Raw genomic sequence first — 26,994 nt, 5'->3', positions numbered from 1 at the left:
CTTTTCTAGCTCCACTCTAATCCAGACTGTTGTTTCCAGCATCTGCAGTCCTCACTTTTGCCTATGATATTGGTTTGGCCAGTTTTGAAATTTTGCATTCAGTTCTAGTCTCCCTGCTGTAAGAAAGATGTTGCTAAATTTGAAAGGGTTCAGAAAATGTTTCCAAGGATGTTGCCAGAATTGGAGGGTTTGAGCTATAGGGAGAGGCTGAATAGGCTGGGGCTGTTTTCCCTGGCACATTAGAGGCTCAGGGGTGACAACATAGAGGTTTATAAAATCATGACGGGGTATGGAAATTTGAGTAGCCAAGGTCTTTTTTCCTGAGTAGGAGAATTCAAACTAGACTACATGTGTTTAAAGTGAGAGGGCAAAGATTTAAATCGACCTGGGGGGGGGAACCTTTTTCATGCAGAGAGTGGTGCTTGTTTGGAATGAGCTGCAGAGGAAGTGGTGGAGGCTGGTACAATGACCACATTTAAAAAGCATCTGAATAGGTATATGAATCGGAAGGGTTTAAGAGGGATCTGGGACAGGTGCTGGCAAATGGGACTAGATTAATTTAGGATATCTGGTCAGCATGGACAAGTTGGAGCAAAGGGTCTGTTTCTGTGCTGAACAACTCTGCGACTCCATGGCTCTATATTTAATGACCTGCCCTCCACTACTTTCCAGGGAAGAACATTCCAAGTGGGAAGGGGAATAAATCCCCTGCTACCTTTGTCTAAAATGGGATAGGGTCCATTCTGAACCTGCTTCACCTTGTTCTGCGTTCGCCCATAAGGGGAGTCATGCTATCATCATTTGCCCTGTCTAGTCCCTTCAGCACACTGGATGTTTCATTACAGTCAGCATTTATTGTTCTAAGTACACTAATTGCAGAGCTCAACCTGTTCAATCTTCCCTTATAAGAAAACCTCACATCTCAGCAATAGGCCAGTAACCTATTTCTGAACTGCTGCAGTGTAAGTCCCTCCTTAAGAACGTGACCAACTCCCTACACAGTACTCTAGATATGGTTTCACTAATGCTTTGTACAGTTGCAATGAGACTTCCATACATTTACACTCCATCCCTTTGCAATGAGGGCCAACATTTCATTTGCTCATTTGACTTGCTCTACCTGCATGTATTTTTATAAAGAACCCCATACATAATGGACACCCAGCTGTTTTCATCATAGTGGCCTGCAGTCTGTCTCCTTTCAAAAATGCTCTGTTTTGTATATTCTTCCTGAATATTCATGTTTTTCCACATTGTTTTCCACCTGCCACATTTTTGCTCGCCTATTTAAGCTACCCTCAGCATTCCTCTGTATCCCTCTGCAGACACTTAGACTTTGAATTTTGTTCCTGGGTGGGGTGAGTGCAGAGACTCTGGAGAAATCTTGGCTCGACAAATTGGATCTTTAAAAGTGGCCACCCTGGAATTCTGATTTTTTTTGTCCATAAGGGCAGGTGATCCAGCCAGTTCCTGAGGTGAGCTGAATGGAAAGCCTGCCCAGAGTCTGTCATGCTGTGGTCAAAATTTAAAACTTGAGATTAAAACAGAACCATGCCAGCAACTCTCATCTTTCTCTCTTTCTCTCTCTTTCTCTCTCTGTCTCTCTCTGTCTCTCTCTCTCTCTATGCTGCACCCATTCTAATATATGAGTCTGTACCATATCCTATGGGCACTCATGCCTCATATGGAGTTAGACCAGAGATCAGCCATGATCTCATTGAATGGTAGATAAGGCTTGTGGTGCTGATACTCCTATTCCAATGCTAACTTAATGCCTATTTCTACCCAGTAGTTTTTCTCCGACATCTACTGTACCACCTTATTGAATAATCACAAGTTTTTTTGCACACAGGAGAAAAGACACAGTTCTCTTACTTAAAGGTCCAACTTGTAGTCGACACTCTATTGAGAAAAAATCATTTTCGTTTACAAATGTATATTTTGATATTGTACACTTGTTGATGCCTCTTGACAGGTCTTGTCAAGGTGGGCAGTTCTGTGCAGGTTGTACACCTTCTACATACAATTTTTCATAGAACATAGAACTTAGAGCATTACACCTCAGTACAGGCCCTTTGGCCCTCGATATAGAGCTGACCTGTTCAAATCTGAAGCCCATCTAATGTACATAATTCCATTTTCATCTATATGTTTATCCAATGACCACTTAAATACCTGTAAACTTGGTGAGTCTACTACTGTTGCAGGCAGTGCGTTCCACACCCCTATTACTCTGAATAAAGAAACTACCTTTGACATCTGTCTATATCTATTACCTCTCAATTTAAAGCTATGTCTCCTTGTGCTAGCCATCACCATCTGAGGAAAAACACTCTTACTGTCTACCGTATCTAAACTTCTGATTATCTTGCATGTCTCAATTAACTCACCTCTCAGCCTTCTTCTCTCTAATGAAAACAGCCTCAAGTCCCTCAGTCTTTCCTCATAAGGCCTTCTCTCTATACCAGGCAACAACCCAGTAAATCTCCTCTGAATCCTTTCCAAAGCTTCCACATCCTTACTATAATGCGGTGACCAGAACTGTACACAATACTCCAAGTGTGGTTGCACCAGAGTTTTGTACAGCTGCAACATGACCTTGTGGTTCTGAAACTCAATCCCTCTACCAATTAAAGCTAACATACCGTATGCCTTCTTACCTACCTTATCAATCTGGATGGCAACTTTCAGGGATGCCTATGCATAGACATCGATATCTCTCTGGTCATCTACACTACTAAGAATCTTATCATTAGCTTAGTACTCTTTATTCCTGTTGCCCTTCCAAAGTGAATCACCTCACACTTTTCTGCATTAAACTTCATTTGCCACCTCTCAGCCCAGCTCTGCAGCTTATCTATGTCCCTCTGTAACCTGCAGCATCCTTTAGCACTATCCACAATTCCACTTACCTTAGTGTCATATGCAAATTTACTAATCATCCTTCTACACCCTCATCCAGGTCATTTATAATAATGACAAACAGCAGTGCATTAAAACAGATTCTTGCAGTACACCACTAGGAACTGAACTCCGGAATAAATATTTCCCATCAACCACCACACTCTGTCTTCTTTCAGCTAGCCAATTTCTGATCCAAGCTGCTAAATCACCATCAATCCCATGCCTCAGTATTTTGTGCAATAGCCTTCTGTGAGGAACTTTATCAAACACCTTACTGAAATCCAAAAACACCACATGAACCACTTTACCCTCATCCACCTGTTTGGTCACCTTCTCAAAGAACTCAGTAATGCTTGTGAGGCACGACCTACCCTTCACAAAACCGTGTTGACTATCCATAATCAAGTCATTCCTTTCTTGTTGATTAGAAATCCTATATCTTGTAATCTTTTCCAACACTTTACCCACAACTGAAGTAAGGCTCACTGGTCTATAATTATCAGGGTTGTCACTACTCCCATCTTCAACTAGGGGACAATGTTTGCTATCCTCCAGTCTTCTGGCACTATTCCTGTAGACAATGAGGACATAAAGAAAAAAAACCAAAGGCTCTGCAAGCTCGCTGGCTTCCCAAAGAATTCTAGGATAAATCCCATCTATTTTCACACTTGCCAGAATTGTTAACAGCTCCTCCTTGTGAACTTAATCCCCTCTAGTCTAGTAGCCTGTATTTCAGTATTCTACTCAACAACATTGCCTTTTTCCGGTGTGAGCACAGACGAACACTATTCATTTAGTGCCTCCCCTATCTCCTTGGACTCCATGCACAACTTCCCACTACTGTCCTTGATTGGCCCTAATCTTACTCTAGTTATTCTTTTATTCCTGATATACCTTCAGAAAGCTTTCAGGTTTTCCTTGAACCTGTCCGCCAATGACTTCTCAAGTCCCCTCCTGGCTCTTCTTCATGCTCCCTTTTGGTCTTTCCTGGCTAACTTGTAACTCTCAAGTGCCCTAACTGAGCCTTTGTGAACCTACCTGAGCCTACCTAACCCTTTCCACTGCTAAAGTAAACATAACTGAATGGTGGTCATGAGCACCAAAGTGTCACCTACTTCCAAATCTAACACCTGGCTGGGATCATTAACCGTTACAAAATCCAATGTGATCTCAGCCCTTGTTGGCCTGTCTACATACTGTGTCAGAAAACCCTCCTGCACGTATTGAACAAAAACTGACCCTTCTAAAGTACTTGAGCCATAGTATTCCCAGTCAGCATTTGGAAAGCTAACAACTACATAACAACTACCCTGTTACTCTCGCTCCTATCCAGAATCATCTTTGCTATCCTTTCCTCTACATCTCTGGAACTATTCAGAGGGACATAGAAAACTCCCAGTAGGGTGACCTCTCCTTTCCTGTTTTTATCTGCAGCCCATATTACCTCAGTAGACAAGTCCTCAAATGTCCTTTCTGCCACTTTAATCCTGTCCTTGACTAACAATGTCACACCTCCCCCTCTTTTACCATCTTCTCTGTTCTTACTGAAACATCTAAATTCCTGAACCTGCAACAATCATTCCTGTCCATGCTCTATCTATGTTTCTGAAATGGTCACAACATCGAAGTCCCAGGTACCAACCCATGCTGCAAGTCACCCACCTTATGCCGGATGCTCCTGGCATTGAAGTAGACACACTTCAAACCACCTTCCTGCTTGCCAGTGCACTCTTGTGACCTGGAAACCATTATTTCTGACCTCACTACTCTCAACCTCCTGGACACTGGAATTTAGGTTTCCATCCCTCTGCAGAATTAATTTAAACCCTTCCGAAGAGCATTAGCAAATATCCCCCCCAGGATATTGCTACCCCTCTGGTTCAGGTGTCAACCATCCTGTGTATAGAGGTACCACCTACCCCCAAATGAGCCCCAATTATCCAGGTATCTGAAACCCTCCCTCCTGCACCATCCTTGTAGCTATGTGTTCAACTCCTCTCGTTCCCTATTCCTCACCTCACCAGCACGTGGCATGGGTAACAAAACAGTGGTAACAACTCTGTTTGTTCTACCACTAAGCTTCCACCCTAGCTCACTGAATTTCTGCGTTAAATCACCATCCCTTTTCCTACTTAGGTCGTTAGTGCCTACGTGGAACATGACTTCGGGCTGGTACATCTCTCTCTGTCAAGGATCCTGAAAATACAATCTGAGACATCATGAATCCTGGCACCTGGGAGGCAACACACCAACTGTGAGTCTCTCCCGTTCCCACAGAACCTCCTATTTATCCCCCTAACTATGGACTCCCCAATGACTAATGCTGCTCCTCTCCCCCACTCCCCTCTGAGCAATAGGGACAGACTCTGTGCCAGAGACCTGTAGGCCATGGTTTACCCCTGGTAAGTCCCCCCTCCCAACAGTATCCAAAATGGTGTATTGGTATTGAGGGGAATGGCCATTGGGTATCTCTGCACTGTCTGCTGATACCCTTTCAGTCTCCTGACTGAAACCTGCATTTTTCTTATACCTGAGGCGTGACTACCTCCCTGTAACTCCTCTCAACAATCCCCTCTGCATTTCAAATGATCCGAAGTTCATCCAGCTTCAGCTCCAGCTCCCTAATGTGGGTTCAATGAGATGGAGTTGGGTGTACTTCCCGCAGATGAAGCCAGTGGGAACACCAGTGGTGACCCTTACCTCCCACATGCTGAAGTAGGAACATTCAACTGCCCTAACCTCTATTCCCACTATTCTAAATTCCCAAAGAGACTGTTAAAAAGTAAAGAATAAAAAAAGCTAGTTACCTCCCCCATATGGCGCACAGAACTTATTTTTAGGATGGAGAAGGAGGATGTGTGGGAGACACTACCTACATAGTGTTTTGGGTAATGCAACAGCCCAAATATATTACTTCACTTACTCAGCAGTCCTGTGTCTGCTCGTGCTCAGCGTGTGCTCTGCCTATTCATGAAGTAAGCAGTGATTTAACTTCCTGGTAGTCCCCTGGTCGTCACTCCCACTCTTCCTGCTGCTAAAAGAAAAGAGGGCCTCGATGCTCGAGGTAAGTTCGCAAAGCAGTGATTGACCTTCCTGGCAGCCTCCTGGTCATGCGCCCGCTCTTCCTGCTGCTAAACAAAAATGGAGGGCCCTTTTCCACAGTGGACAGTGTCAAAGGGCATCTGAACCACCAAATGGATATCTAACCCCCACTCGAAATGATTAGCTGACCTTTGCCTCACAAGCAAACTGCTGAGCACCACCTCCATGATGCACAGAAACCATAACTGCAGGAAGATATGAGCTCTTCAAAAGGATGACAATCCATGAGAAATGAACTGAAAGTGGACCTATTCTCACCTGGTCTGATCTCCATACTGTGGTTCCAAACCCGAGGCATTTCGAAGTCTCATTTCAGTATGATTAGCTGATCATTGAACATCCAACTATTTCAGGAAACTGTGCACCACGTTGCTCCCCTGACCATGAAGAATACTGGGTTTTCAAGACAGGAATTTGGGCTCCTCAATTCTTCTGCCATTGTCTTCATGGTAAATCGGTCTTTATAGCTTCCTCAGAACATGTTTTCCTACCTTTTCAACATGATGACATATTTTCCTACCTTTTCAACAAATTTCAACACTGTTCTTGCCTGCAACGTGCCGTTTGTATAGATCATGCATTGTTGAGGCCCCAGCACTGATCCTTGTGAACAATTTTCCAAACTGAAAATGACCCATTTCTGCCAACTCTCTGTTTCTTGCTAGTTAGCCAGTCTTCCTCTTTTCTATGTGAAAATAGCACCCTCAAAAGTATAAGCTCTTAACTTGCATTGTCACCTTTTAGGTGACATGTTCTTGAACGCTTATTGGAAATCTAAATTCCTTACATTTACTGGTTCCCCTTGAACTATCCTGTGTGTTGCATCCTCAAAGACTGGTTTATAAAACAAGTTGTCAAACACTATTACCCTTTCAGAAAACCATATTGATTCTGCCTGATTGTATTGCAATTTTCCAAGTGTTCTGCTACTATTCTCTTAACAAATGATTGAATCCTAATGCAAATTTAATTTTACTATTCCTGATACAGGAATGGGAACTGGATAAGTGTCTCTGGCATCAATCTATTTACCTTTGTTCCTGTTTGTTTCATCAACTGCTTCATATATATTTAACACTTTGCGTGCTGTCCACCTCATTCTGAACTACCTGTTACATTAATCCCTTATACATACACTGAGGAGTGACCAAATTCATAAAAGCTAATGAAAAATTACAATAAATCCAAATGCGCATCAACTGTGACTGTAACTCCCCACAGACTAGGAGTGAGCAGACCTCCCCATGCAGACTGAGAATAATCATAAGCCCCAACCTCACCACAATGACCAGAACTGTCCAAATTGATGAGGAGTGACATACTATCTAAGAGTGTCCATAACTTCCCCACATTGACTGAAAATGGTTGTAGTCGCAGTGATTGAGAGTGACCAATATTCCGCACCGACAAAAAATGATGACAATTCCTCCTGTTGGCTGAGATTGATCATAACTTCCCATATTGACTGGGACTGACCATAATTCTGTAGACTAATCAGAAGCATGACATTGGAGCAGGAATAGATTGGGATCAGTGATTTTTGCTACTCAAGCCTTATGCTCTTCAATTCCCTCCCTCAATATCTCCATCTCTTAAGCCCTCTCTCCTCTTTTAAATGCTTTTTAAAATCTCCATCTTTGAGCGAAATTCTGGGCAGCTGTCCTGATGTCTTTGCATAGTCTCAGAATCAGCTTTGATCTGATAAATTGTGAGATGGCTACAGCTGCTTGTCTCTTGGACGCTCTTACGGTTTCAGTGTGTGCATGTATATGCATATTGTTTTGTGGTACAGATGTGACATACAGGCCAGGCATTGTCTTCTGGCTGTGATTAACATTTGCTGCTTTCTCCTGACACATGCAGCTGATGCAAAGCAGACTCACACATGATAAAGCATCTCCTCACTTCAGGTCACAAACCCAAAGCAAGGGACAATATGAATGCTTTCATGTGGAGAGAGAGAGGGAAAGAGAGAGAGCAAGAACTTGTGTTTATATAGCACTCTTTCTCTGTTTATATCGCTTCCCCTTCAATTCATCTCTGCAATTTGCCTCAACTGCAGCCTGTGGTAGCATTCCCCACATTTTCACTACTGTCTGGATAAAAGAGTTTCTTCTAACATCCTAATTGGATTTATGATATTCTATGTTACAGATAAAACCCCTATTTTATGTCTCACTCACAACTGATAGAATCCCTACAATATGGAAGCAGGCGATTGAGTCCACACTGATCGTCTAAAGATCATTCCATCCAGACCAACCCCCTTCCTTATCCCTGTAATCCTGCATTTCCCAATGCTAATACACCAAGCATACATATCCCTATACACTATAGACAATTTACCATGGTCAGTCCATCTAACCTGCACATCTTTGAACTGTGGGAGGAAACAGGAGAACCTGGAAGAAACCCATGCAGACATAGAGAAAATATGCAAACTCCACATAGACAGCGTCCCAAAGCTGGAATCGAATACAGATCCCTGTGAGGCAGCAGTGCTAACAACTGAGCCTCCATATCACCTAGAGGAAACTGCATTCTTGTACTTAAAGCTTCATCGTTGCTTTTAAGGTTTCTCACAGATCACCCCTCAGTCTTCTCATTCAATGGAAAGAGCACCAGCTGCTTCAGACTTTCTTGATAGACAGAGCCTCACAGCCTTGGTATCATTCTTGTTAATCCTCTTTTGAACTTCATCCAGTGCTCCATGTGGTTCCTACAATTTTGGAGACCAGAACTGTCTGCAGTTCTTCAAAGGTTGACTAACCAAGGATCAATACAAGTTTAAAACAACATATTTGCTTTTGAATTTAACCCTATGGTGATGAACCTAGTGCTTGGTGAGCTTTTTCTGGCCTTGTATATAGTTTGAGGCATAGACTATGATCGGTCTGTGAAGGATTGAAGCTGTTTAAGTGTGGGAGATTTGTTTCATTGTCCAAGTCTGACCGTCCTGTGTCTTGGGTCACTGTTGTTTCTGGTGTGTGTGTGTGTGATCCATATGATGTCCTGCACGCTGTGCAACACCCTGGGAGCTCACTCCGCCATTGCTATCACGGCACTGATTATATGGCCGAATGAAGGTTGCGGCAGTGCCATAGTTTGACATATGTTTGCCAGAATATTCCTAGGAGAAACATAGAAAACAGGAGCAGGAGTAGGTCCTTTGGCCATTTGAGTCTGCTAATACATTCACTACGATCATGGCTCACCATCCAATTCAGTATTGTCTTTCCATTTTCTCTTCATACTCTTTGATTACTTTAGCTCTTAGAACTATGTCCTGCTCTTTCTTGAAAATATTCAATGTTTTGGGCTCAATCTCATTCTGTGGCAAAGAATTCCACTGTCTCACCACTCTCTGTGTGAAAAAATGTCTCCTCATCATTGGCAGAGAGGATCAGGGAAAACCCTAAAATTAGGTATATCAGGAACAAAAGATGAGAGAAAAGATTAGGGCCAATCAAGGATAGTAGTGGAAAGTTGTGCATCGAGTCTGAGGAGATAGGGGAAGAGCTAAATGAGTATATCAGTTTCCCTGTGTCAGATGTGATTTACCCTAGGAAACTCTGGGAAGCCAGGGAGGAGATTGCAGTGCCTTGGCTTTGATCTTTATGTCATCATTTTCTGCAGGAATAGTGCCAGAAGACTGGAGGATAGCAAACATTGTCCCCTTGTTGAAGAAGGGGAGTAGAGATAACCCTGATAATTATAGACCTGTGAACCTTACTTTGGTTGTGGGAAAAGTGTTGGAAAAGACTATTAGAGATATGATTTATAATCATCTGGAGAGGAATAGATTGATTAGTCAACATGATTTTGTGAAGGGTAGGTTGTGCCTCACAAAGCTTATTGATTTCTTTTGAAATGGTGACCAAATAGGTGGATGAGGGTTGATGTGGTGTTTTTGGATTTCAGTAAGGCTTTTGAAAAGGTTCCACATGGTGGGCTATTGCAGAAAATATGGAGGCATGGGATTGAGGGTGACTTTGCAGTTTGGATCAGAAATTAGCCAGCTGATAGAAGACAGAGGGTGGTGGTTGATTGGAAATGTTCATCCTGGAGTTCAATTATTAATAATGTATTGCAAGGATCTGTTTTGGGGCCATTGCTGTTTGTCATGTTCATAAATGACCTAGATAAGTGCGTAGAAAGAAAGGTTAGTAAATTTGCAGGTAACACTAAGGCCAGTGGAATTGTGGATAGTGGTGAAGGATACTACAGTTACAGAGGAACATAGATAAACTGAAGAGTAGGCTGAGAGGTGGCAAATGGAGTTTAATGCAGAAAAGTGTGAGGTAATTCACTGCAAGGAGCAACAGGAATAAAGAGTACTGGCTAATGGTAAGATTCTTGGTAGTGTAGATGACCATCGATATCTTGGTGTCCATATACATAGATCCCTGAAAGTTGCCACCCAGCTTGATAGGGTTGTTAAGAAGCCATTCGGTGTGTTAGCTTTTATTGTGAGAGGGATTGAGTTTCGGAGCCACTATGTCATGTTGCAGCTGCATTACAGAAGGATGTGGAAGCTTTGGAAAGGGTTCAGAGGAGATTTACTAGGATGTTGTCTGGTATGGAGAGAAAGTCTTATGAGGAAAGGCTGAGGGCCTTGAGACTGTTTTCTTTAGAGAGAAGGTTGACTTAATTGTGAGATACAGGATAATCAGAGGGTTAGATAGGGTGGTCAGTGAGAGCCTTTTTCCTCAGATGGTGATGGCTAGCATGAGGGGACATAGCTTTAAATTGAGGGGTATAGATATAGAACAGATGTCAGATGTAGGTTCTTTACTCAGATAGTAGGACGGTCATGGAACACACTGTCTGCAACGGAAGTAGAGTCACCAAGTTTAAGGGCATTTAAGTGGCTATTGGATAAACAGTATGGATAAAAATGGACAGATAGGCTTTAGATTGGTTACACAGGTTGTCTCAACATCGAGAGCTGAAAGGTCTGTACAATGCTGTAATGTTCTATGTTCATCTCAGTCATAAATAGCTTATGTTGTATTCTTATCCTGTAACCTCTGATTCTGCACTACCTGGTAATCAGGGACATCCTTCCTGTGTTTACCCGGTCCAGTCCTGTTAGAGTTGTGGAGATTTCTATGAGATCCACCTTCATTCTTCTAATCTCCCATGATTATCATACTAAATAATCCAGTCTCTCTTCATGTGTCTGTCATGCCATCTCAGGAATCAGTCTTGGAAGGTCTGTTGAGTTTAGTGACTGTTCCAGCACAAGTCCTTCAGCCCTTCCACTGCACCCCAGTTTCTGTGATCTGTGTTATCTATGTATCCAATAGCAGAGATACTACTGGGGTAAAACAAAGAGGCTATCAGTGAGTGAATTACGCTGAGCTCCACTTTCACCCACCAAATAAATAGTTTTATTCCCTTTCTAAAGCAGACTCTAGAGATCAGAGAATCAGCCGAGTGAATCGCTTTTCAAGTGCCTCTAATGCCAGGACATCTCCTCTGAAATATGGGGACCAAAACTGTGCAGAACACTCCAGATGAAGCCTCAGCAGCACTCTGTACAACTGTTCCCTATTTTTAAATTCTACACCACCCGCCAACATAAAGACATATAAGGTTTGCGAGACTACTCTCCATCTACCAAGTCTTTGCCCATTCATTGATATGCCCTTCCAGGTTCCTTATATCCTCATCACAACATGTCACCCAATCCCCACCTATTCTTGTATCACCAGCAAATTTGGAGATATTAAACTCTGTCCCTCCTCCAGATCATTAGTAAAAACACTAAATAATTGAGGTTTTGAATGATCCTTGTGGCACTGAAATATTTGCAGCTTTCTAACCTGGAAAAGACACATTAGTCTTGACTCTGTGTTAATGTTATGGACCGGGTCAGACCCCCTCAAAAGATTCTAAGAAGGTAGTCCAGACACTAGCTTTTATTTTTTGTAAAGGCAGATGTAACGTGGATATTCCAGGAGTGATCAGCTCTAAATAAAACAGAATTTAATTAAACATTATGGATGAAACATGTACGAAGAAAGCAGAATTTAGAATAACAACTTATTTAATAACCCAACTGACATGATATCACAATTTAACAAAGCTGTTCTAATCCCTGCTACATCCCATAAACACACCCCTTGGCAAAAGATAAATTCAAACACAGTTAGTACAGGCAGGAGAGATTTCAGAGAGACAGTCCAGGCAAGATCTCTGTTGAAGCATAAAACCTCTTTTCAACTTTAGTGGCTTCTCTAGGTCCCCAGTGGTTTTGTGCACCAATCCCCACCCCCCACCTCCTCAACCTCGTTAAAACTAAAGCAAACTAGAAAATAAAAACCTGAACTGGGAGAACTGGCCACTCCGCGGTCATTGTTTTAAAGTAGACATTTCCAGACTTATCAAAACTTCTGCCTTCACGACCCCGCTTGAAAAAAAACAAGGACAACATAACCTTGTTAAAGGAGCAACATCATCATAATTAACCAACACTCAGTCCATGCTAAGACATTATCCCCAGAACTCTGCAAGGATGCTGTGAAACTTGAAAGTGTGGGGGTGACCTTGCAGAGATTTATAAAATCATGGGGGGCATGGATAGGATAAGTAGACAAAGTCTCTGCCGTGGGTGGGACAGTCCAGAACTAGATGGCATAGGTTTAGGATGAGAGGGGAAAGGTATAAAAGAGGCCTAAGGGGCAACTTTTCCAAGCAGAGGGTGGTAATTGTATGGAATGAGCTGCCAGAGGAAGTGGTGGAGGTGAGTACAATTGCAACATTTAAAAGGTATCTGGATGGCTACATGAATATGAAGGGTTTGGAGGGATATGGGCTGGGTGCTGGCAGGTGGTACTAGATTGGGTTGCGATATCTGGTGGGCATGGACAAAATGGACCGAAGGACTCAATGACTCTATGAATCTAAGTGGGCATTTTATTTCATCCTTTAATTGATCCTATTTGATTGCAGTATGGTTTCTAAATGTCCTTTTATTTATTCTTTATTCATGGACCTCAGCTTTTATACAATGAAAAGTAGGCTAACTGGTCTATGGATTCCTGCTTTCTGTCTCCCTCTCTTCATGAACAGAAGTGTCCCATCTTGGTTTTGCAACTTCAAGTAAATCAATATTTTCTTTCTTGACTTGAACCAGAAGCAACAACAGTAAAATGTGAAAATGGTGGAACTGGTCTGAACTCATCTTGCAAAATATGAAATTCCAGGTTGAGCCAACATCACCATTTCCAAACTGATACTGATTGATACTGGTTCCTTACTTTGACATTTGAAAACTTTTGAGGTCAAGACAAACTTTCACGCTCAAGTGGGAGAACTTTTTATTTTGAAGTGAGTTTTCATGGTCTACTATCTGGAATGCCTTAGATTGTAAGATTTGCTTGTAACATACCATTAATCTTAAATAGTATACATCCTGGACTGTGTTGTGGACTGTCAGCAGTCTTCTTTCCACCCATGGTATACTACCTGAGAACACAGTGACAGTTGCCCCTATTTTGAACTCAAAATTAATGAGATGCCCATTGATTTAAATATCTTATTGCCAAATGGCTAGTTCTGGATTACATAGTTCTCCCAAGAATACTTTTCATTTTCTTCGGTTGTTACCTGTTCTACCTCATGAACATCATTGTGTGTGAGTTGCTATTTGACTTCAGTGAGAATCTTTTTCCACGTATGGAGTCAGCTATTACAAGGGGGCATAGCTTTAAATTAAGGGGGGGTAGGTATAGGACAGATGTTAGGGATAGGTTCTTTACTCAGCGAGTCGTGAGTTCATGGAATGCCCTGCCAGTAGCAGTGGTGGACTCTCCCTCATTATGGGCATTTAAGTGGGCATTGGATAGGCATATGGAGGATAGTGGGCTAGTGTAGGTTAGGTGGGCTTGGATCGGCGCAACATCGAGGGCCGAAGGGCCTGTACTGCGCTGTATTCTTCTATGTTCTATGTTCTATGTTCTTGTGGTTCTGTGACTGGGCTGTACTCTGGTACATTTTCTGAAAGTCACCTCGACCGACTTGGGGTCAGGGCACAGAGGTGGGAGAATACCCAACTTTGACAAACTCAAATTCAAAAAATTATGACCTGTGTTTCCCATTTTTGATCTTGGGAAGCGAGCTCGATTGGGAATCATGGTTCTGCTGGTTTCTGAGGTGGGCTGGGCAAGAAAACAATCTCAGGCATCTAGCATTGTGTCCTAATAAATAATGAAGTGTTCCTCTAGCTTTCACAACTCAAAACCTTTTCACTTCTTCTCACTCTTACATACACCTCATGCCCCATTCATGCCAACTCATCTCGAATGAATCCTCCATCACCTCAGCCCTGCTTCCATAGACTTGTGTATTCCATATGCCTTCTACTCCCTTCTATTCATTGACCAGACACTTTATACCCTTTAGGCCAACCTTTCAATGATAATATGTGCACCTTGGCTCTCCAACACATGGATGAGTCTGCCTCCAAAAGACATGCTTGCTCCTTGGATGCTGACTGACTTGCTGTGCTTTTCCAGCATCACTTTAATCCATGCCCACTCTTGTGTCCAAGAAATGGGATGTGCTGACCCCATGGGACTGAGCACACTTTTAAGCGCTGGGCACGGCTTGTTGCTGTGAGGCCTCCTTGCTATCTTGGCACTAGCTCTTAGGTGGAATCTTAGAGGGGCATGAATGATGTGGACTATGGTGAGAAATTTGGGAGAGGCACATGTGAAATCCAGCCAGACCTATCACGACATCTGCTTTTTCTGAGTTCCAGGCATCAAGATGACCTTCATGTTTGTGAGCGGCCTATGAATGGGAATTATTGCCTGTTAACAGCCTAACTAACACTGAATATTGCCTCATTGCTATTCTGTTTCCTAACCTACCACTTGCCACGAGGAAACTCAAATTTGACAATTCCAGACACCAGTATCACAGTGGTAAACTGGAGATTCCTGCTCTCTGCATGGTGCCGTGGGCTATCATCTTGAACACCTTGCAATGATATTGCAGAATGTCCTCCAGGGCACTAGCCACATAAACAACTTTGTCTATGGACATTTGCACCCAACAGCTTGCCAGATTCTCTGTATTCTGATGGCACATCTCTGAACTTCAATGCTGAAACTCAGGGGCTGGGATTCACAGGCAATTAGCATTGAAATGCTACTGCAAGGACAGTTTCTGCAGAGGGGCAGGCAGCCTCACACAGACAAGCACTCTGATCACGGACTGGACCAGGTTGCACCTCAAGGCTGTTCTCTCACTCTCATCTTGCTTACTTGCTTTGAACGCACCTTGATTCTCAAAAGCATCACTGCCTTGCCTTGGCTTTTTGAAGTTTGCCCCCTCAGGCAAAGCTGTCAGGCACAGTAGTTCTATCTTGCCTTGCTGTTCAGTGCAGATACAAAGGCAGGAAGCTGGTTTTCCGCATGGCACAGATACAGCATGGGAGATGACCTTCAATCAGGAGCCTTCCAGCATAATAAGTCAACAGCAGCTTTTGATACCAGTCCAGGAGCTTGGACATGTTCAGTCAACCACTTGGTCAGGATTCTATCTTGATTGGGAGTGAGCAGTCGAATCTCTGGCAGCCACCACCGATCCGGGTTTTTTCTGTTCTCTTGTGGGCTATTTTCTCCTGTCTGCTGAGAATGGTGATTGAGTGAGATGAAAATGGCTGCACAAATATTGTTGATGGAACAGGCTGGAGGAAATAGGCAAGCTGCCCCAAGTGAGTAAATAGGCTGGCGTATTGGGCATGCAGGGTTAGTGATATTGGATATTGAGGTGGATGAGGACAAACGCGGACATATCTTGCTTGCAATAGTAAGAATGGTAGAACTTCAGCCTTGGTGGGAGCTGTGAGCAATAGCAGTGATGGAGTGAATGTGAGATAGGAAAGAAAGAGCTGTCACCTTAACAGAGAGGAGAAGGACATTGACTTTCTTCCCACACTCCAGATGACTCATGACAAACTGGCCTGGGTGGAAACCTTGACCAGGCTGGTAGATTACAGTGCCACAGCCTCTATTGCGGGGCTTGGGCGAAGAGGATGGCCCTCCTCTGCATTGTCCTGTTCCTCAGAACCTCCAGGTGCCTGCTCACAAAAAACAAGCCCCAAATTTACACCTTGCTGCCATGTCAGGGGTAAATGTCAGCCACCATATAGGGCATCTCTGGGCTGACAACACTTATTTGAGTGCAAAATAAGCTTACAAAGAAGTCAGGGTTCTGATCAAAATTAAGCAAATGATTATCAGGAAAAGCTTCTCTGTTAAATACATTTTTTGAGCATCTGAGTAACGATTCAGTTGACTCTATAATTGCTTCCAGAGCTCCAATCTGCAACTATCCTAGACCACTTACACTCCTACAGCAACTGACCTGACACCCCCTTCTCTCCTTTGGACCCCCCTTGATCAGATTTGGACACAATTCCACTCCCCCACCACTAAAAAATGACCCCTCTTTCCCACTACTACACTCAGGATTCCCCTCCCTACTACCGTTCATCTGCTTTCAGAACTGACACTTCAATGCTTGTGAGCTGAAACATTTTGTCCTGCTTCGGATCCATTCTCTGTTTTGGTCAACCCCAGTATCATCCTCATCTTGTAACCAACCCAAATTCCATCCCACTGCCTTCCGCTGTTCAATCTTCCCCACCCTTGCACCTGTCAATTCTCTTCCATCCAGTTGGCACTCTATCCATGTGGCTCTCTGGCTTCTAACCCAATGGCACACTATGGTCTTGGCACTTGAACCTCACACACACCTGAGGTATTTGACTGTTTCACGGCAGCTCCTCAAAGGGGCTGTCTGTTGTTCTTGATCTTCACGGTTCAGAATGTGAAGGTAGATTGTCATCAGGAGTGAATGTAATATGAAACCACCCCTCTCCCCAGTTCCTTGACTGATCTGCATAACCAAGGGACGAGAATGGAGAAGCACAGCTCTGTATTTCTGAGGGAGCATTGACTGGAATTTCCTGCCAGCATTGCAGATCTCCCACCTTTTGAACAAAGAGGGGCAGAGTGGCAGACTGCCAGTGCTCAGAAAATCCAACGCATTACCAGTGGACAGCAAAGAAGGTCACCTCGGATCACAAGGGGATCTTGATTAGATGAGCTAATGGACTGAGGAGTGGTGGATGGAGTTTAATTTAGATAAATGCAAGGTGCTGCATTTTGGGAAAGTAAATCTTCACTAATCTTATAAACTTAATGGTAAGGTGCTGGGGAGCATTGCTGAGAAAAAGAGACCTTGGAATGCAGGTACATAGCTCCTTGAAAGTAGAGTCACAGATCGATAGAATAGTGAAGAAGGTATTTGGTATGCTTTCTTTTATTGGTCAGAGTATTGAGTATAGGAATTGGGAAGTTATGTTGTGGCTGTACAGGATGTTGGTTAGGCCACTTTTGGAATATTGCATGCAATTCTGGTCTACTTCCTATCGGAAAGATGTTGTGAAACTTGAAAAGGTTCAGAAAAGATTTACAGGATGTTGCCAGGGTTGGAGGATTTGAGCTATAAGGAGAGGTTGAATAGGCTGGGGCTGTTTTCCCTGGAGCGTTGGAGGCTGAGGGGTGACCTTGTAGAGGTTTACAAAATTATGAGGGGCATGGATAAGGTAAATAGACAAGGTCTTTTCCCTGGGGTGGGGAGTTTAGAATTAGAGGGCATAGGTATAGCGTGAGAGGGGAAGATATAAAAGAGACCTAAGGGACAACATTTTAATGCAAAGAGTGGTGCATGTGTGGAATGGGCTGCCAGAGGATGTGGTGGAGACTGGTACAATTGCAACATTTAAAAGGCATCTGGATTTTTATAAATGACCTGGAGGAGGGGCTAGAAGGTTGGGTGAGCAAGTTTGCGGATGATACGAAAGTCGGTGGAATTGTTGACAGTGAGGAAGGATGTGTCAGGTTACAGCGGGATATAGATAAGCAGAGCTGGGCAGAAAGGTGGCAAATGGAGTTCAATGTAGGTAAGTGTGAGGTGATTCACTTTGGTAAGAGTAATAAAAAGATGGGATACTGGGCTAATGGTCGGATACTTGGTAGTGTGGATGAGCAGAGGGATCTTGGTGTCCATGTACACAGATCTCTGAAAGTTGCCACCCAGGTAAATAGTGCTGTGAAGAAGGAATATGGCGTACTGGCTTTTATTGGTAGAGGAATTGAGTTCCGGAGTCCTGAGGTCATGTTGCAGTTGTATAAGACTCTGGTGCAGCCGCATCTGGAATATTGTGTGCAGTTTTGGTCGCCATACTATAGGAAGGATGTGGAGGCACTGGAACTGGTGCGGAGGAGGTTTACCAGGATGTCGCATGGTATGGCAGGAAGATCGTATGAGGAAAGGCTGAGGCACTTGGGGCTGTTTTCATTGGAGAAAAGAAGGTTTAGGGGTGACTTGGTAGAGGTGTACAAGATGATTAGGGGTTTAGATAGAGTTGACCACGAGAACCTTTTTCCACATATGGAGTCAGCTATTACAAGGAGGCATAGCTTTAAATTAAGGGGTGGTAGGTATAGGACAGATGTTAGGGGTACATTCTTTACTGAGCGAGTCATGAGTTCATGGAATGCCCTGCCAGTAGCAATGGTGGACTCTCCCTCTTTATGGGCATTTAAACGGGCATTGGATAGGCATATGGAGGATAGTGGGCTAGTGTAGGTTAGGTGGGCTTGGATCGGTGTAACATCGAGGGCCAAAGGGCCTGTACTGAGCTGTATTTTTTCTATGTTTCTATGGATGGGTATATGAATAGGAAGGTTTGGAGGGATATGGGCTGGATGCCGGCAGGTGGGACTAGATCGGTTTGGGATATCTGGTCATGGACGAGTTGGGCCAAAGGGCCTGTTTCCGTGTAGTACATCTCTATGACTCTATGTCTTCCTCCTATTATTACTTATTTTCCTTGCTTTAAAAGCTGTTAATTCGGCAGGCTGCTTGTATGCTGGAAGCTTATCCCATCTTTCTGTGGTCAAAGTTTCTGAAAGTAAAATGGATGTAGCTGCCTATTACATGACTTTTCTATATGAGTCCCATGAATCATTGCTTTTATAAATGATTCCTGTTTCGTTAAAAGCTGAAGCTTATTGTTTCCACTGCCTGTGGCTTTAATAAACAACCCCATTGCTCTTAATGGTTGAACCAAAATAATCCCCCTCTTTGTGCTCTGCAATATTAATCCTGTTTCTTAAATGGATTTTCCAAGATGATTAGCCCTGTCTATAGTTCAGCTCATAATTCCTGTTAATGTTTTTTTTATTCCTGGATAGTCCCAATGCCTATGGTTTAATAAATTCTCCCTGCCTTTGCTATGGTGTTAAATAATGGATCTCTCACCTTTCCTAAAGCTTCAGTAGTCTTCGATCTGTCTTATTCCATTAGACTTTGACGTGGTTTACTTTGGGTAGAAAAACACTGCCAGAATTATATTGCCGTACGTGCTTCTCTATATGTTAGCCCATGTAACACATGCAAGAAGTTCTTGTTGAGAAAGATATCTTGAAGTTTATCAACAACACTAATGATGTGATTATGATATTTTAGACTTAGATATGTTCTATGCTTGGTTATGTTACTATTGCATAATATACATAAGTGACTAACTGAGAGAAATGTGGAGACTTTTCGTGCTAGATTATCACTAGATGTCATTGAGCTGTTTCACAGGTACAGTAGCTTTACAAGATCTGTGCATTAATACACCAGACTTTGTTGAATGGGCTTCTACACTGCTCCTTTATCTCTTCAATTCTGGTGTTACAATGTCCCCAGATTTGTTGAAATTTTAAAGAAAACTTTTTTGATTTTGATTTCCTATACTGTCCCTGTGTCACTTTGTGCCCACTCACTAAGATAGCAGTGTTCAATGTGAGCTGTAAGCCTGTAAGTCATTTGTTTTCATTTACCCTTTCCAGCCTGTGAACTATACCTTTTTGTTTTTAATGCTTTCTCCCATTCCACAAGTTCATCCACTGAGTCTTCATCATCTGATCACTCTCCAGTTGAGCTTCACGCAATGGCCTATTCTATTATCCTGCTTCTATGTTTAAAGTTTCGATCATTTTCAAGAAGGAGTTAGGTATAGTTCTTCAGGCTAAAGGATCAGAGAGTATGGAAGAAAACAGGAAATAGTTTGCATGATCAGCCATGATCATCCTGAATTATAGAGCAGGCTTGAAGAGCTGAATGGCCAACTTCAGCTCCTGTTTTCTCTGTTTCTGACTTGGCACCAGTTCTACAGCTCAACCAGAACTGTATACAGTACTCCAAAAGTGGCCTTACCAACATCCTGTACAACCTCAACTTCGACAGTCAATGATCTGAGCAGTGAAGACAGGCTGCTAAATGCCTTCTTAACCACCCTGTCTACCTGTGATGCAACTTTCCAAGAATGATGTACCTGAACCCCTCAGTCTCTCTGTTTGATAGCACTACCCAGAGATCTACCAATAACTGTATAAGTCATGCCCTTGTTCACTTTACCAAAATGCAATACCTCACATTAATCCAAATTAAACTTCATCTGCTGCTCCAATTGGTCCAAGTGATCAAGATCCCTATGTAATCTTAGAAAACTTTCTTCAATGTTGACTATACCAGCAGTTTCAGTGTTATCTGCAAACTTATGAACTGTCCTCCAAAATTCTCATCCAAATAGTTTAAATGAATGACAAACAACACTGGGCCTCACACCAATTCCTGCAGAACACCACTGGTCACAGGTCTCCAGTCTGAAAAATGGCAATTGTACACCACCTTCTGTAATCTATCATCAAGCTAATTTTGCATCCACTTGCCAAGCTCTCCCTGAATCCCATGTGATCTAACTTTATTAATCAGTCTTGTGCCATTGATAGGGTCACAGCGCTCCATTGATTGCTATCTAATTGCAAGGTGAAATTTTTCCGTCGCTGCCAACATGCTATATGATGAATCCTCAGCTCATCTTGGTGTAAATGTTCATCTTGGAATTATTGCTAACATCCTCTTTACTGACAGGGACCAACAGGGCTACTTGGTCCACTGAGACAGGGGAAAACTACTTGGTAGTCTAATGATGAGCTCCTTGTCTGATGAAACATGTAGTTTATTGAACAATGACAATTAGATCAAGTTATAGTGTGATGATGGGCTGGGGGGGGGTTGGTTTAGCTCAGCTGGCTGGACAACAAAAAACAATGCCAACAGCACAAGTTCAATTCCTGCACTAGCTGGGGGGGACCATGAAGGGTTCCCCTTCCCAATCTTTCCCCTCATCTTAGATGTGATGACCCTCAGGTTATACCATCGCCAGTTGTGTCTTTTCTCTCTGGTTTTGTTAGACAATGGTGACTTAACCTTTACTTTAAGGAGAAAGTGAGGACTGCAGATGCTGGAGATCAGAGCTGATAATGTGTTGCTGGAAAAGCGCAGCAGGTCAGGCAGCATCCAAGGTACAGGAGAACCTTTACTTTAGACATGTTACACTGAGAGGGAGACTTCAATATTAAAACTTGGCGTTTGCAAAATCCAAACCTCTACCCAAGTTAGGCAGTACAGTGCTGGATGCACTCCTCAGCATTAACTCTTTCCGACTCTTGCACCCTAATATGAAAGCTCTTAGCCGACAATTGCATTGAATTGAAATATCTAATCCATACATTCAAATCCCAGCTTTGACAAAGGGTCCGTTAGATTCGAAATGTCAGCTCTCTTTTCTCTCCTTACAGATGCTGCCAGACCTGCTGCGATTTTCCAGCAATTTCTCTTTTGCATTCAAATCCCTCTGTTGGCCTCACCATCCACCCAATCACTTATCAACCCTGAGGTATCCCCAGCAGCCCTCAAAAATCTCTGCAAGCCTCGAATTCTGACCTCTGGATCTTCTTTGATTTTAATCTTCCCATTGTTGGCCCTGCCTTCAGCTGTCCCAGTCCTAAACCCTGAAGTTCCCTCTCCCAAACCTCTCCAACCCTTCCCCCTTTCATTAAGGAGCTCCTTAAAAACATTCCACTTTGCCCACCTTAACTCTCAAGTGTCTCTGCGTCAAGTTTTTTTTTTAACCACTCTGAATAGTATTGTGTTGGTTTAGGGGCTGCACATGTGAAAGTTTGTTGTAAAAAAAATGAAGAGTGGCGACAGTCTGTGTTGTGGGCAAATTTTCAACGGCCTGACCTTATTGTGTATTTTGTTTTGTTTTCTCCCTCGCAGGAGGAGTGTGCGATAACTTGCTAACACGGTGTGAGAACGGAGGTGTGTGTGAGGAGAACGGGAGGTGCCGGTGCCCCGCTCCCTACACCGGGCTCCTGTGTGAGAAAGTCCAGTGCAGGAAGGGAGCGGAAGGCTGCGTCTCACAATCGGCCCGGGAGCCCTCCTTGCACCGGGCGCTGCTCTCGCTGACCGCGCTGCTCACCGCCGCCCACGGCCGCCCGCTGCTCTGAGCCGCTTCCAGCGCCACCGGAAAGCTGAGGAGAGCGGCAGGACAGATGCAGCGTTTACTGCGGCGCCGTTCAAACACGCTCCAACCTTCCCTCTCCCCCCATCCCCCCGGAAAGGAAAACTGCAGCTGAGGTCTGAGCCCGCCCAGTCACCCAGGCCGACTGGATTTCAAGAGGGAATGGACAGTCAGTGGGGAAACTGGACTCTGTGTCTCTTCACGGGACTCAAGCAGCTCCTCATAACTCATCCTCTCAATTTTCAGCCGCTCGGCCCGTCAAAATTTGGGACAGAATCTTTCCTCACCTCAGGACACTCTGAAGCGCTTTGGAGGAACTTTTTTTCCCCAACAAAGCGCAATGTGACAATGGGCAAATGACCAGATTTATGACTGAGGGATGAGTACTGATCAGGGCGCAAGACTGAAACGTTCTTCTTCATAATAGATGCGTAATTGGAATCTTTTACGATGAAGCAAATTGTCGGTTTAGTGTTTCATCTGAAAAGACCACCTTAATTGTTGCCACACATATTCCCTGCTCCTTCCCTTCATGAATCTGCCATCCCTCCCCTCACTGTTTCTCTTTCCCTCACTCCCTTTCTCTTTGTGTACAAGTGAAGGAGTTCGCCAGAAGGTAAGTGGGGTGTCTCCAGCAGTTGGCGGCATTTTTCCCACCGGATCTTTTCCAGCCGGTTTACAGATTCCGGGAATCAGTGGAACGGAGATCGCTCTTCCGCAGTGTAGTTGTTGACGAGGGGGGTACAAAATAAGCTCCACTGCTCCTTCCGACCATGTGGCACAAGATGAAAAAATAAAATATGCAGGGGCCAACCTTGATGTTTGCTGTGCACTGACGCATCGGCTACTTTGCACAAAGTACACTTGTGAGGTATTTGTGAGTTATTGCTGTGACACCCCATTCCATGCAAGGAGATCACTTCGTGTCATAGTCATAGAAATGTGCAGCATGGAAACAGACCGTTCGGTCCAACCCATCCATGCCAACCCAAACTAGTCCCACCTGCCAGTACCCGGCCCATATCCCTCCAAACCCTTCCTATTCATATACCCATTCAAATGCCTCTTAAATGCTGCAATTTTACCAGCCTCCACCACATCCTCTGGCAGCTCATTCCACACATGTACCACCCTCTGCGTGAAAACTCTTCCTGAGTTTATTTGATTTGATTTAGTACTGTCACGTGTACCCAGGTAGCGTGAACAGTGTTGTGTTATTAACTCTATAGACAGATTGCGCTATACAAGTGCATCAGGGTAACAGAACAGAATGCAAGATACAATGTCACAGCTGCCGAGAAGGTGCAGAGAGAGATCAACATTAACATTCAAAGAGGTCATATTTTCACAGAGGGTTCAAAGCTTTTAACTGCAATAAAACAGAAGAGATATTCTCGCTTGAAAAATGTTTCAACCGATCGTTTCCCAGACAGGGGCATTAATCACCATTGAGTTTTTTCTCTCTCTCCCTGGTTTGGGAGAATTTTTTTTCAAACCTGTACGGTTTTAAAACTATCGCTTCTGAACTGCTGTCGTATATTCCTTGGTTTCAAGGAATTGTCTTCGTTCCTTTGTCTGATACTTCAGATGATTAAATGTTGGAAAATTGTTCAGCAGGTTTCAAATGTCTCCGCAGGGTATCGTTATCACAGCTTTACACTCTACGCTTGTCTAAGAGATTATTTTAAAGATTTATGCACAGTTTTAACATTTGCTTGTTCCCTGATATGGAAAAAAAACTTCGCTTTCAACTAAGACACTCCACACTGAGTTGTACTGGAACCTCAGCTTTTGTGTGTGTGCGTTTTGGGGTGGGGTCAGGGGTCTTAATTGACTTTTTTTGGCTCCAGTCCCTTCCAGGAGATATGTTATTGAAGGAGCTGCTTGCTGAGATTGTGAGCAGATAGCAAATGGGATCTGGTTGGGGAGAAATGGTGGTGGCTGTTATGGGGCGGGGCGTGGAGATGTCTCCCAAGTCCACAGCAGGTGACGAGGATGGAGGCTGCTTCTGCTGAATGGCAGCTCTCGAATGGACCTCCATTTAAGGCCAGTGGACAAGCCCACCTGATGCAGTTTCCTCAAAGTGTTAACAGCGCCCGGAGGTAAGGGTGGACGTGTTTTGAGGCGGCTGAAGTATTGAGTTATGCATTTTAAATTAGAGTTACAAATGGCTGATCCCTCTAGATTGTCAATTGGGAATGCATGGTTTGCTCTTGGACCTCCTCTGACAGAATCATAGAATCTCTATAATGTAGAAAGAGGCCAATTGGCCCATCACGTCTAATCTCCAAAGAACATCCACACCCTAACCCTGTAACTCTATATTTTGCATGGCCATTCCACCTAGCACGCACATTCCTGGATATTATGGGGAAAGTTAGCATGGCCAATCCACCTAAACTGCACAGCCCTGGAGTGATGCTGACAAAATGCTAGTAGTCATGAGTAATCCACACCCACATAGTTCGCAAATGAAAGTAAAAATTGTCTGTACCAGCTTAATTCAGATGCAGCAAGATGCAGATCCAGACCCACAGCTTGGGAAGCTTTGTACAACCGAACAGTTTCACCTCAACCGAGTCATGGGATGTGAAATAAGAGCCAATAATCATAATGTGACTCCTTATGCAGATCACCTACTTGAAAGAAACCATATCAATTTGTTATAACATAAAACACCATCCTCCTGGGGGAAAATGGATAGTAAAACTGCTACCATCTGACCGAGTCCTGAAGTGGTAATTGAAGTCGAATTCTGAAATGGTAGTCCATTGAGGAGAGCAAGGAAAGCTGGTGATATCATGAGTAGTACTAGTCCAATCTGGTTATTCTTTCAATCTGTCCCACTGTACCTATATTTCCAATTACGTGCTGCATTTATTGCTGATACACCTCCATGTTGTAGACTTGGAAGTTTTTTTTTGTAAATCATTCATTGCCCATCCCCAATTTCCCTTGGGAAGGTGGTGGTGAGCTGACGTTTTGAATCACTGGGGCAGTCCATTTGATATAGATAGACACATACTGCCATTAGGGAGGGAGTTTCAGCATTTTGACTCAGGATACTGAAGGAGTGAAGATATACAGTATTTCCAAGGTAGGATGATGTGTGGAGCTTTGAGGTGAACCTTAAGGCCCTTTTCCTTCATGTTAGACATGGTCGCGGGTTTGGTACACATTATCAAAGGAGCTTTGGTGAATTTGTGTGTCTGTGTGTGCACCTATCTGTATATTTGTAGGTGTCTATGTACGTGTCTGAATGTGTGTTTGTGGATCCTTTTGTATATGGATGTGTGTATTTGAGGGAGTCTTGTGTGTGTGTTTTTGCAGGGGGTGTGTGCATGTGTGTGTACTTGTGAGTGTTTCTATGTGTGCATGTCTGTGTATCTGTCAAATGCTGGCTCTGGGTTAAAGTGCAGTTCAGAAGACTTTTCAGTTACATCTCTATATATCCAGGTGAAAAACTCAGACCAAAAGTTGGAATAGAATCATAGAGTTAGAGAGTCCTACAGCATGAAAACAGACCTTTCAGCCCAACTCATCCACACTGACCATGGGTTAACTCCAAGTAAGGTAAGAGTGGTAGGCAGATACTGCAGGAGTCTTCTGTGGCCATCCCAATTTCAAACAAGTGTGCTGTTTTGGAAAATAAAGATGGTGATGGATTCTCAGGGGAATGTAGCACAAACAGCCAAATTTCTGGTATCAAGGCAGGCTGTAATGTAATGAGGGATACATCAGGTTCCAAGTGATTGATGGTGTTAGGGAACTATCTAGCCAGTAGCAAAAAATCAGAATGGTGTGTTGCCACCCTAGTGCCAGGATCAAGGATGTCTCAGAGAGAGTGCAGAATGTCCTCAAAGGAGAAAGGGACCAGCAGAGGTTATTGTACACATTGGAACTTGACCAAGGGATGGAAAATATCGAAAATTAGGCAGGAATTTAAAAAGGAGGTCCTCGAGGGTAGGACTATCTGGATTATTGTTGGTGCTAAGAGCTGGTGAGGGTAGGAATAGAAGGGTAGAGCAGATGAATATGTGGCTGAGGAGCTGGTGTATGGGAAAAGGGTTCACATTTTTTGGATCATTGGAATCTCTTCTGGGGTAGAAGAGACCTATACAAGAAGGAGGGATTGTAGCTGAATTGGAAGGAGCCTAGCAGGAGATTTGCTAGAGTTGCTCAGGAGGATTTAAACTAGTAAGGTGAGGGGTGGGACCCAGGGAGATAGTGAGGAAAGAGATCAGTCTGAGACTGGTACAGTTGAGAAAAGTGAGTCAGTCAGGGCAGGCAGGGACAAAGCAGAGAACAAGGTAGGACTGATAAACTGCATTTACTTCAATGCAAGAGGCCTAACAGGGAAGGCAGATGAACTCGGCATGGTTAGGAACATGAGACTGGGATATCATAGCAATTACAGAAACATGGCTCAGGGATGGCAGCTTAATGTTCCAGGATATAAATGCTACAGGAAGCATAGAATGGGAGGCAAGAGAGGAGGGGGAGTGACGTTCTGATAAGTGATCATGTTACAACTGTACTGAGGC

At 43.6% G+C, this 26,994-nt stretch overlaps 1 protein-coding gene across 16 annotated transcripts in view; it reads left to right on the top strand.

Moving 5' to 3' along the window:
* LOC122541318 (netrin-G1-like) overlaps positions 1 to 23,450 on the top strand; it is a 910,622-nt gene extending 887,172 nt beyond the window's left edge. For all 16 annotated transcript variants that reach the window (XM_043677973.1, XM_043677965.1, XM_043677962.1 and 13 more), the window contains one exon: positions 22,207 to 23,450. In XM_043677973.1, the coding sequence (XP_043533908.1) occupies positions 22,207 to 22,436 (230 nt within the window). In that variant the 3' untranslated portion in view covers positions 22,437 to 23,450. The remainder of the gene's footprint in view (positions 1 to 22,206) is intronic.
* The last annotated feature ends 3,544 nt before the right edge of the window (positions 23,451 to 26,994 follow it).

Source organism: Chiloscyllium plagiosum, chromosome 37 (genome assembly GCF_004010195.1).
Source record: "Chiloscyllium plagiosum isolate BGI_BamShark_2017 chromosome 37, ASM401019v2, whole genome shotgun sequence".
NCBI classification, from domain to species: domain Eukaryota; kingdom Metazoa; phylum Chordata; class Chondrichthyes; order Orectolobiformes; family Hemiscylliidae; genus Chiloscyllium; species Chiloscyllium plagiosum.
Note: the sequence above shows the minus strand (reverse complement) of the source record. Positions and strands in the feature narration are given on the sequence as shown.